A 12,252-nucleotide genomic window follows, 5' to 3' on the forward strand; every position below is an offset into this window, starting at 1 on the left:
TCCTTTGATACTGTCCAGTTTTTGATCTGATTATAAATAGATGAAGGTAATTCCCAATAGCCCTAAAAGCTGAGAGAAGGGAGGTACTTCCACCTACCTCCTCACCTGCATCAATGCCATCAGCTGTGGGTACAGGTCAGGCTGGGAAGGTGCTCAGTTAGTTGCTCAGTCCATAAGGAGGGGATGGAGATGAGCTGTACTAACCAGAAATTACAGAGAAGCTGCACCACAAAAGCCAGCCGAGGAGGACAACTACAGCTTCAGCAACAATCACCCACATCATGTCAGCAAAGAAGATTCAAAAAGGAGAAAGCAACACAAGCAAATCCTTCCTCAGGCCCCTAAATACCCACTGTCAATTCCCACTGGTTGGCTGTGAGCTCCAAGCACAGTCTTCCTCCACGGCCAGAGAATGTGTATGTCTCTCCTGATTCCGTTCTGGTACCTAAGTAAAGTGGAGCTTACGCTGTTATCTTCCCTTTGAACCACAGACTCATAGTACCTAGTTTCATGAAGCTCGTAGAAGATTTCTTCTTTTTTTGAGACATTCCCTCCCTCCCATTCCATTTGCCAAAAATGACTGCAGTCTGCCAACAGACTCAAAAGTAATTAGAGGAAGACACACACAAAGCAGCAATATTACCCCAGATAAATTTCCTTTGGAAACCAAGCTAAAAATTACAGCATCATATTTATTAAAGGAGTCCCCTGTAGTCATATTCATGATTGCCATATTGATGTTCTTGGCAATATAGCAGATTTTTAAAATTATTTTTGAAGGATCATATTTGATTTCTACAAATCAGGTTGATTTCACCCCTTCTAGCCACAGGCCAGTCATTTATGAACATTTTTCCCATTTGTTAAATGAGGATGATAAGTACTTACCTGCCTCAGATGTGGTCTGTGTGAAAACACAAACACCAGTCTGAAAATCTTTAAAGCATTGCTGTACATAAAAGAAAATTATTATATATATTGCTGTAAGTTTAGCAATTAGGTTCTGAATGGCTGAAATCTTTCAAAAACAGAAGCATAATGTGTGATACAGAAGAAATCATTCATTTAGTAATATTTTGCCAAGTTAACTTGCTTCTGCAATTTATCTCAAAACTTAGGAAAACAGTTCCATTGCTTTTAGGAATGTCTGACAAAGAAATAATGGACTGGAAAAAGTTTCAAGCAAGCCTTTCTCAAACATCTCCTTTTCTGTTGGTGCTCACCACATAAAAGTGCATCTCCTTACCCTTGAATTCATCTCAGTCATGGCACTGCATAGTAAAAGCCCAATGGAAACTCAGCCACTGTTTCCAACACATCCAGACACATTCATCTTTCTGCTCCCTACTGCCTTCTTGATGCCTCACTGGTCCGCTCACAGATGCTGCTTGTTGAGTTGCAAAGTGAGATAAACCTGCCATGCTGCTTCCTGCCTTGCTGCTGCTAACACAGGAGGCAGGTGGTTGGGATGACACCTTTCTTCCGGGCATCCATGAATATCCAGGGATATGCCTGTGCTTCACACAAGGTGGGGAAGTATAGGAGGCTATGGAAAATAAGTGCAAACTCTGCAGTCTTTGAAGTCAAACAAGAAGTGCAAAAAAGGTGTCTACACTCCATACAAGCATTGTGGACCTTTCCCCTCCCTCCCCCCCTCCTCCAATATACATCAGAAGATGATTTTTTGAGCACAAAACCATCCTTACACGTTCCACCACATTCAGGTAGCGGTAAGAGGGGCACTGCCTGCTTCTCAACTCCTTCTTTTCCGCCATCTCTGTTGCTCTGCAGGCACAGAGTTGCACACTTAGTGTGCAAATCATTAACGGTGTGAAAAAAACTTGTGTATGTGTTTCCCAAGTCATCAGCCAAACGATGATGGGCTGCCAAATTACCCCAATAAGCAACCCAGCAACACTGTCTTTTTAATTATAAAAGATTCTTATCAACCTACCTGAATGTGATTTGGATTTCTCCCTTGTGCCCTAATTTAATTCTAAGGAATTAAGAGCCATCATTCTTGATAAATGCTGAGAAGGCTGCTGTTCCTTCACATATACCCAGTAATTGTTATACTATGTATTTAGCTAAGGTGTAGCGTGATTGCACCAAAAGTTCAGAACTTCTAGGTAGTTATTTCCTTTTTCAGCAGGCATTTATGTTGCAGGACTCTTTCTAACTTATCAATGTTTCTTATCATACACAAAGCTACAAGCTATCTAGACAGATGTAAAGTGTGAAATTAAAAAATAACCACTGCTTAGTGTCAATTGGATATGTTTCACATACAAATGTAAGAATTCAAATGAGAAAAGAAGTCAGAAAAAACAACATTTAATTATAAAAGAGCTTTTTAAATTAAAAAAAAAAAAAAAAAGAGATAATGGCACTAAACCAGAAACAAAGTTATTTAAAAGATCATAGCCACAGGGCAGTTGCAATTTTATACTGAAACTGTACAGCTGTTCCTATCATCTGCACTTTGCTCCTGATTAAAATAACATCTAGAGTTCCAGTAACAAGTAATCTTTTACAGAACTATAAAGTACTATGAAAACACATCTCATTTTTGTAATACATGACAAAAAACTTTATATTTATTACATCAGATTTATAAATGTTTACCTAAGCACTCTACTGGTTTTCTACTCTACTTAGTCCTTACACTTGAAGAACAGGGAGTGTGGCTTGTTCTTTTGACAAAAGTGATTTGTCCTAGTGGATTTGCCCATAGTGGCACAGCACTACACCATGTAGAAGTATCCAACTAGATGGAGCGTTGAGGGCAGTACAGTCACATTAAAACAATTTTCTATTCTACTCATCCTGCTTTTCAGAATCAGTCAGTGCTTCTTTTTCATATGAAGACAGACTTTGGCTTTAAAAAACAATAAATACTCATGCCCCCAAAATTGTTCATATGCTGCGGATAGCTAATCAGCAGAGGTCTAATTTTTCTATGACCTTTCAGAGTTCTGTTTCACTGCTTGTATATAAAAGGGAGAATTCCAGTGTTTGCTTTGTCAACACAGTCAGGGCCCATATCCAAAGCTCAGCAGAAAGGTCTTTTATTTCTTTAATCATCTTTGATTACGAAAAAAATTGTAATTCAGTCCTTGATTGTATGTAGAATATTCCCTATGAGGTCAATATAAATTCTGTGTGTGCACTGAGAGAACATATTTAATTCCAAGGATATAATTTCACAGTAGTTATTTCAGTTAGTCAGCACGCAGGTGTAAGCACTTAAGCACAGCTGAGCTAGTTTACAAATAAATTGTAAAGCGGTACACAAGTTAGTGAGCCCAAAGTATTGCTGGGGGAGTGGGGCTCTGGAGCTCCAGGCCACAGCTCTTTGTGCTGCAACAAGCCACATCAGTCTATACCTCATTATCACTACATTCCATGGGGAGCTTTCAGTCCTTCCCTGCAAAGAGATGCATTTACAATAGTTCTCCATTGGACTATTAATTTTGGAAGTGGTTTAGACAGCATCTATCAGCATCAGGGAAATCAGAATTCGACTTCTAGCCTCATCCAGGACAGACCAGACAGACAGCTGATGGTAGGTAACATCCAAAAAACCTACGTGAACTCCACAGTAGACCCTTAGACTGGTTTTGAGAGAAAGGTATAGTGGTTTGCTACCTATGAAATTTAGACTACAGTTTCCTCCCACAGTTATTTTCTTCTTCCTGAAAGATTTTATTGTGCTAGTAATCGAAAAATTTTGGCAGTTCACAAAATCGAGTCTATCAGATTTCCAAAAAACCTGAAACCAAGGTATGTAACATGGCTGCACATCACTGCTGAAAAACATAAAAGTCTTTCTAGCACATGACAATATGCCAGAAAGGACAATGCCAAGAGTGGTGAGCTTTAAAAATTACTCACCTTGTCACATGATCCTTTCTCTCTTTCCTTCTTTTTTCTTTCTTTTTTTTTTAAAATATTCTCAAGAGTACAATCAACCAGAATAACATTATTTTAAAGATCTAGCAAAAAAAGCTGCACAGAAAGCATTTTCACAGTTGTTTTTAAATGGTTTTCATCAAACTTTAAAATTAGGACTTCCAAAGACAAAATATATTGCATTGTAGTTGTCTCCTGTGAAATTCACACTTATTTGGGAAATCCATATGACTGGGTTTAGGTATTTTTAATACTGTACCATTCAGAAGTGCTGATCACAATTTGGTCCTCTATTGTACTAGCACTGAAAAGACCTATGTGAATGCAAAATTCTACACAAACAGATTGTAAATCTCTAATATAAAGAGGATAAACATCTGTTTGAAAAATAAATTCTTCTGCAATAAGAACTACCAGATGGGAGGTAGATTAGTGCCATTAAAATATTTAAGGTACTTATGCTTGTTTCAAATATGAGTGGGAAAACTGTGCTATCTCCAAGATTTTGCTGCAAGTAGAACTGGTTATCACTGCTGAGTTTCCATCACTTTTTTTTTTTTAAACTAGATAACGTTCAATTAATATAAATAATGGTTGAATGCTGAAAGGACACACTATCCCTTTGAAACATTCAGCCTTACAACGTAAGTCCACAGGTTGTTTTTTTTTTGCCGTTAGTCGTGAGCTTAGCTCTGCTTAGGTTTTATAACCCACTCAGCATTTGGGTTGAGCTGGTATAGGTCTTTCATGTAGGTATCATCATCAAGGCAGCGTTCCCCTAGAAATATAAGAGAGATGTGGTTACATCAGTACAAAAAAAAAAAAAAAGGAATCAACTTTCAACGGTCCTGTCACTGTTTTACTTCATTTAGGTTTTCAAGGTGTCTCTGTGGTATTAAACAAAAGACAACACATGTAAAAGCTGTACGTAATCTTACCCTACCCATCTGCCTTCAGGAAGAAGGGGGATAGGAGGAAAAAGGAAGAAGAGTAGGGGCTGTGCCACCTCTGTGGCACATTCTAGGTCCGATTCTTCACACAGACCATATAGATGGAAGCTCCCCTCTGTGAAGATTTAGGAAAAAAGGAGCAATGCCCTGATCCTCTCATGGGCAAATATGAGCTTCACATTTGCATAGAAGCCCATTAAAATTTCAGGTTATTTTTCCCTTTTTAAGTGCTAAGTTTGTGCAAGGTTCGTCCTTGCTAAGAAGGTGTTCCTCCCCATCCTGGTCCTGCTATTCTGTTCTGCACAGCACTTGTAATAGTGTCTGTCCTAGAAGAAAAAAAGTAGTACACTGTTCTTGGTACGTTACAAGCAATTAATTTATGCACAGTGGCTACGATGAAAATAGCATATGCTGATCCATCAAGATCTGCATGTTCTTCCCATTCTCCTACAGGCAAAGCATTATGTCATGCATCTGCAGCTCTACATCACAGCCTCTCTTCTACTCCACTGTGCAGATGGTTGGGGTAGATGGCTGATGTGCCAGACAGATGTTTCCGGTACGTGTACTCCTGATACAGAAGGCAAGCAGAGGTGCAATGCTGGCAACTGAGTTTGTCTGCCAGCTCTTTGGATTCCCTGAGCAGGGCACTCAGGAAGGCAAAACTTCCTGCTCAACCAGGCTCAGTCTCACTGGTCCCTCTAGGATTTTAATACCAACCTATGTGACCTGTACTGCCCACACTACCAAACTGGGCTTTCTCCTCTACACATGCAGCATGTTCAGGCAGTGACAGCACAAGGACAGTGCTTTGCCAGGTCCCTATCTAACCAGTCCCAGTCACAAAGCAGGGGCAGAAGTCCTGTTCAGTATCCTGAAAACCTACAGTGTATGAATACTCAAAAAATGTCTGGAGACTTGAGTGGCTCCATCTGCTAAAGGACAGGATTGCAGCATTGTGCATGTTACAATTATGAGCCTAAGTGTATGGATGTTTGAGTGTATCACAAGCCCATCGAGTCTTCTCACTTTGGGCTTCCTCTGCACGAGTCAGTCACATTGAGCAGAGAGAGACAAATGGTAAAGGTCAGGACAGCTGGTTTACTTAAGCCTATACAGCAAGTTAAAGTCTGGGAGTTTCTCTTATCTCAACTGAGAGTATTAATAAAGACTGGTATTTGTAAGGGATGGTTAAAGTTTAAATTGTCTGGAAGTAAACCATTCAGACATAGAAAACATCTAAGCTTTCTAACCTATTCCATAATAAGTCGGCGACTAGCCATGTATTTTCTCTAAGAGAAATACAATTTCTGTCACATGTTCAAAGTAACAGTATGTTGTTTCAGTTTCACTGGAATTCCTATACAAAATCTTTCTTTCTGCAATGATTATGCTTATGTACAATAAACAAGATATTCCTCTGCTTTAAAAAACTCTTACATCTGGGATCACAACCTCCTTTAACAGGCATAGAAAATGCACATACGTACTGGATATGCAAGAGAACATACAATACATTAATTTGGCCTCCAGCTATCCTAGTAACTTCTTTTTCACCATCTGACTTAGTAAAAACACTGAAAAGTATCTGTTGCAGGAAAAAAAGGGAAGTCCTGTTTTTAATTGAGTCTTTTGGTTAAGACATAGATACAAAAACTTGATTTATAACAGTGATTAGGTAAAAAGAAAAAATGCTAGAAGTAGCAATTTACATACAGGATTTAAACTTGCAGAGTACAGAAGTACTGCATGGAATTTTATAACTTCAAATAAAATTTAGCAGGTCACAGTTAGCAACAGAAAAGTAAATATAAGTCCAATCCAATATTGGTTTTGGTTTTGCACTTTTTCCTGAGCATTTGAAAAATACTGTGATTAGGAACTGATTCCTAATGAAAAAATTCTCCTGCATTCGTCAAAGAAAATTTCAGAACTGTGTTCAGAATTATCCTTGGCATTAACCTTGCCGATCTGCTACTTACTTTAATCAAGAGAGCCCGGAATAGACAGAGCAGGAAAGACTAAGTGTTGGAAAATTTTATCACTAGGTCATACTTCCGGTTGAGCTTTTTTTCCCCCAAAGGAACCTGCAAGCAATGCTCAAATGCACAGCAAGGAGGAGTGTAAGTTCACTTATTATCCCTTGAAACAAAGAGATGAATAAAATGAACTTCAAGTACCTTTCTACCCAACGTTTTTGTGCTTCTTCACTGTACATACATATTAGGAACATCTGTTTTAGCTGCCATCTTTCTCTGGGACAGATAATAAGCTACTACTAATATAATGATCACACCAACATTTCTGCTGCCTTCTCCACAAGGTTAACTGTCTGCCTTAGTGCCAGGGAGAACTAGGGACATGAATAAAAATGCAACCACAGTGAAGCCTGTGGACAACGTGCCAAGGAATCCTATTGTAGCAAAATAAGTTGTAAGGGTATTCTTGTTCCCTGACTATCAGTAAGTTGTTCAGAAGCCATTCTTACCAATATTTCCTCCTATTTCATAAAGAAAGACCTCTTCTTTGTTGAGTGTTTGGACGTTTCCACTGTAAGGAAAAAAGCACAGTGAGTGACAATACTGCAAAAGAGCTTGTAGATCATCCACTTGTCTGGGAAAAGTTATGCTAATTAACATTAGCAGTGTACCTGTCACAAATTGCTAGTGCAAATGAGCAATACACTACAGAAGGGGTAAAATAAGATAAATGTGAAGAAACTGCAGGGTTTAGAAAAGAATCTCATTGTTAACAGCAAGTAGCCTGATATTTATCCTCTGATTTTTTTTTCACTGCTACTGCAGAAATAAGTATTCCCCTCAAACACTCCATATTTCAGAAAAAGTCTTATAGTTGGGTGGGAGAAACCACATTCTTGCTTGTTTTAATTGTACTGAATTGAAAGAAGTAAAAAACAGACAGTGGAAGAATGAAGTGCCTATACTACAAAAGGATTCTATTGTTCTCACTGTTTAATAGTAATAATATATGCTAAGGCACAGCCAGAAAATAACTTTCTGACAAAAATGTAAACCTAAAAACAGCATTTGGGAAAAAGCAGCTTCTTATTCTCATCTAGTGCACCATATTATTGCTTTAGCTAAATAGTTACATATGATAATATATGATATTTATGAGATATATATATAAAATATACATGTATGTTTTTTATTATTATTAAAACTCCCCTTCTAAATGGATTTGGATGACTAAAACTTAGCTTTCCTTTTATATCACTGCATGTGCATGACATTTGCACATCATTATACCTCAATGCCTTTTATATTGCTATATATCAATGCATTATTTTACAAAATATTTACTTTCTCCTTTCCTCATTTCTTTGTTTGCTAGACTTTTTTTCTTGGAGTTCCCTTCTGTCTTGTTCCCAGAAAATTACAAAACTATTCCTGACCCATCAAATTAAATAGGAATTTTTTTACTAACAGCAGTCATGTATTCCTTGAGGCTTCATGAGCTTTAATGACATTAGAGGCATTCAGTTAATTCCTCAAGCATGTGTTCTGATGGCTACATTCAGCCAAAAAATTCATGAACTGACCAGGACTTGAAGTACTTTAAAACTTTTTTCTTGATAGCATAAATGAAAAGACACTTTTCTCGAAACAAAACAAAAATGTTTTTATACCTTTTCTGGCTGAGAAACCTAGCTACTATATCACCGGCTTTCAGTTCTTCTGTCAGCTGTATTGCCATGGAAACTTTCGAAAGATGAGGCGCTTGCACCCGTATCACTCCCTGAGGAACATCAGTCTGCAAAGAAATAATGGTGTTGGAACAAAGCTGCTAGCAGCTGGCTTTGATGAGCTCCTCCAAATACAGTATGGAATAAGTAACTAAGTACAGTGCTCTGTACTTCACTATCTACTACACTTCACTACAAAAATATGATAACTACGCAGTAATTCAGTAGATTACATCAGACCTTCAAAGCTGTTTTTAACAACAGGGAGAACTTCAGAACAAAAGAACAGTAGTGCTTAATTGTTTTTCAAAGACATTATGAATAACAGTAACAATTATGCTATATTAAGAACACACTCTGGTATGATAAGAAGCATGTGAGATAGACATGGAAAAGTCTTGCTGTAGGCATGAAAGCCAGGCAATGGCTCTGCACCACCCCTCTGATAAAACTTCCAGAAGAAACTTCTCCAGTTTCATTTACTCTGAACTTCATGCCAAAATAAAAGAAATCACAAAGCACTCATGGGTCAGGATACTTTAGGTGATTCCTCTTTCCTCTTCATAGTTTTTAAAAAAAAAAAAAAAACACCAGATATTCACTACTTCTTCTTCCTGTTTTTTATTCTCTAGAATATATTCAGCTAGCTAACCTGCAGGGCTGACTATATAATAGATTTGTATTTTATTTCAACCCACAAGTCCTGGATGATGAATATCAATCATATTAGCTACAGAGAAGGAGGGCTCCAAAGAACAGTTTTTCTGTTCAACTTGCAGGTACATGACATTTGAAGTTACAAAAGGCATAATTTATTTGTGAATAAGGTCCTAATTTCTGTTCCTGGAAATCTCAAGGTAATTTTTCCATTCATATTACATTATCATTTACCAAATGTACTCACTTGGATAGGAAAAGAAAGTAAGAGTCTCAGTACTCAAGGTTGATTATGACAGTTCATTCTCTTCTTTCCCACCCCCCACCCCCCACCATTTACTCAATTGCAAAGCTGAACATTTCTTCTTCCATAAGCAATGAACAAGTCTGGGCACCTGTGAATCTAGAATAGCTTCTCTGAAGCCATCAGTGTTAAATGAATATAGAACAAGCATAAACGTGAGCAGAATCAGAAGGACAGCTTCCTGAGAAAGCTGAAGGCTCATTACTATACAAATGAGGAGTCATGGTAAGTAGTTTTAACCAAACAATCCTTCTATATCTAGTCTTATTATTTATTGATTTTAAAATACTAGACCTTATTTTTGTCTAAAGCATTAAGAAACATCATACCAAGAATCTGCTATGTAGTAATCGTAGAATCAAAGGTTCATAAGACTGCAAGAGATCTCCACGAAATCTCCCCTGGATTCATCCCTAAATTTGTCAAATCTGTTCTTCAGGGCCTCCACTGATGGAAAAAGTGTCTCTAGCTATCCACTAGGAAGCTAACTCCCGCTTAAAATTTTTTTGCCTCTTTCCAAACTTCAGGGATCCTGGCAAAATGAAATTTTTATGGATGAAATGGTTACTCACAGACATCCCTAGCTGGTATTTCACCAAATTCAGCAGAGTAAATTTAAATTGGCTTTTATTTTTGTATACAGGCCTTTAACATTTTGTCTCAGTTGATTTTAATGAGGTTTTTCCAACTTTCAGCTGGATAACTTTTTTTTAATATATATATAGCAGGCATATGATAAATTATTTAAAAAACAACCTGAGTACATGAGAGAAAGACCAAAAAATGTCCACAGAGCTCTAACATTATAGTCACAGATCAAACAGAATAATTACTTTGTTTATTCAGACAAAATCATTATTAGCTCAGCTAATGAATGCATTTTGCCACTTTCACCTCCTTCATTTACAGAAGAAATCATGCTCAGCTGCACAACATGTTCATGCTGCCAAACTAGAGAGAGAACAGAACCTGACCATCCCCTACCCCATTCACTGTGCTAGTTAGCGGGGAAAAAAAAAAAGTGGCCTGTAACATTTAGGAACAGAATCACAGAAGTGCCTATTCTCTGCACAGCACAGCTCAAAACATCCAAGTTAGGGGCTCCACATCATGGTATATAAGCCATGTACCTATTAGATCATTGACAATACACTAAAGAGTGGTCACCTACACTGTTCAGTTCACCAGTTCCCTCTGCTGCCTCACAGGCTCTTTCAGGATGAGATTTAAAACACTGCAGCCTCTGGCTGAATTAGAAAAACTCTTCTTAAGAAAAAACATGAAGAAGGTACATACTTAATTGACGGAAAATACTGGCCTACAATGCTTCGTCTGCAGCAGATAGAGCAGTCACCTGTGAGGCACTCATCTTCTTTCAAACCCCTTCTTGTCCAAGGGACTTGAATCACAAAAGAACAGCAGCTGCCTGGCTATAGGATTTGGAGTGGGCCTCCTCCAGATTCTCCTATTACATTTTGCATGACACACTTAAATATGTATCAGGTTAGATGAAGAGAGAAATTAAGTGACTATGCAGTATTTTCAGTAGTGATGGAATATTATATATAATTATTAACTGTGCGAATTATACCAAGCCAGAATGGGACATGAGCATTATGAAGAACAAAACTGATTTTCAAAAGGATCTTGCTACATGGGAGGCAAAGTCCAAAAAAAAAAAAAAAAAGCAAAACAGTTGTTCTCTTTGAGCTGCAAAATGCTGCACCTATTTTGGGACAAAAAACTGCAAAACTATACAAAGAGAAATGATTTAGCAAGTAGCAATTTTTTTTTAGTAAATAATTTGGCACTGCAGTGAGCAACAAATTTAGCAAGAGTCATAGATGTTATTCTGTGTAAATGCAAACAGGTTATACAAATCTGTCAGTATAGAAGTTTTGGGATACAATGGTTTTACTAACCTGTAGCAGCTAAATCCAGTAGCACTGCACTGTGCTGTTAACATGACTGCTCCTTTCTTTGGAATAATTGCAACATACAAAGAAATACAATGACAGATGGTATAAATCAGGCTAAAGCTAGTGGGTAAATTTCCAGTCCTGAGGGCATCTTTCTTTGAGCATTATGCAGCCCAACAGCACCAGAAAAAATCCCTAACACTGACTGGGAGCCATAGGTATGCACAGGTATCTCAAAAAGCAATTAACCCTCACAAGCTCTCTAATATTAACCAATCTCAGCACAGTACAGAGATCTCACCTGCAGTTTGCAGTAAATGCTATTTAACCTCAGTCTTTAAGACGGAAATGTGATTGATAGAGAGGCCTCATCAGAGATAAGATGAAATTTTATCCAAATGAGCTGCTATTAAGAAGGTAGATACTGAGTTATTTATGGAAAGTATAGAAGTGACTCAAGCTCTGTCCATCTATGTTTAATCATATGGGGTGCCACAGCAAGTGGTAGAACATGGCAACTTTTCCTTAGATTTTATTCAGCTGCACACAAGATAATTACCTTTCAAAAGTTGCAAAGTTTTCACTGGAGCAGGGATTCACCCCAAGTCTGGGTGCCTCGCCATCTAATAGTGAAATGCAGTTCAGGAACTGCACAGGAAAAAACACCTCAATTTTAAATTAAAGCAATTTAATTGCTTTAATTGGAAATTGGGGTGTGGGGGGGAAAACCCGACAAATTTTCCTTAAAGAATGAATGTATAAAATTGTCATTTACAATGAAGCATAATCAATTTGTTAATATGA

General features: G+C 37.7%; 1 protein-coding gene across 5 annotated transcripts in view; it reads right to left on the minus strand.

The window, feature by feature from the left end:
• Positions 1-2,384: 2,384 nt before the first annotated feature.
• Positions 2,385-12,252, minus strand: part of ARHGAP18 (Rho GTPase activating protein 18) — a 92,827-nt gene continuing 82,959 nt past the window's right edge. For 4 of the 5 annotated variants that reach the window (XM_027880564.1, XM_027880562.1, XM_027880563.1 and 1 more), the window contains exons 13-15: positions 8,512-8,636; positions 7,351-7,412; positions 2,385-4,690 (exon numbers count right to left, since the gene is read on the minus strand). In XM_027880564.1, coding sequence (XP_027736365.1) covers positions 4,599-4,690; positions 7,351-7,412; positions 8,512-8,636 — 279 coding nt within the window. In that variant the 3' untranslated portion in view covers positions 2,385-4,598. Of the gene's footprint in view, positions 4,691-7,046; positions 7,298-7,333; positions 7,413-8,511; positions 8,637-12,252 lie in introns of those variants that run through there. The other variant, XM_027880565.1, reaches the window with a different exon arrangement.

The sequence above is a fragment of the Empidonax traillii genome, unplaced genomic scaffold (assembly GCF_003031625.1).
Source record: "Empidonax traillii isolate 1590-97213 ecotype Southwest subspecies unplaced genomic scaffold, ASM303162v1 scaffold72:size2462915, whole genome shotgun sequence".
Taxonomy (NCBI): Eukaryota; Metazoa; Chordata; class Aves; order Passeriformes; family Tyrannidae; genus Empidonax; species Empidonax traillii.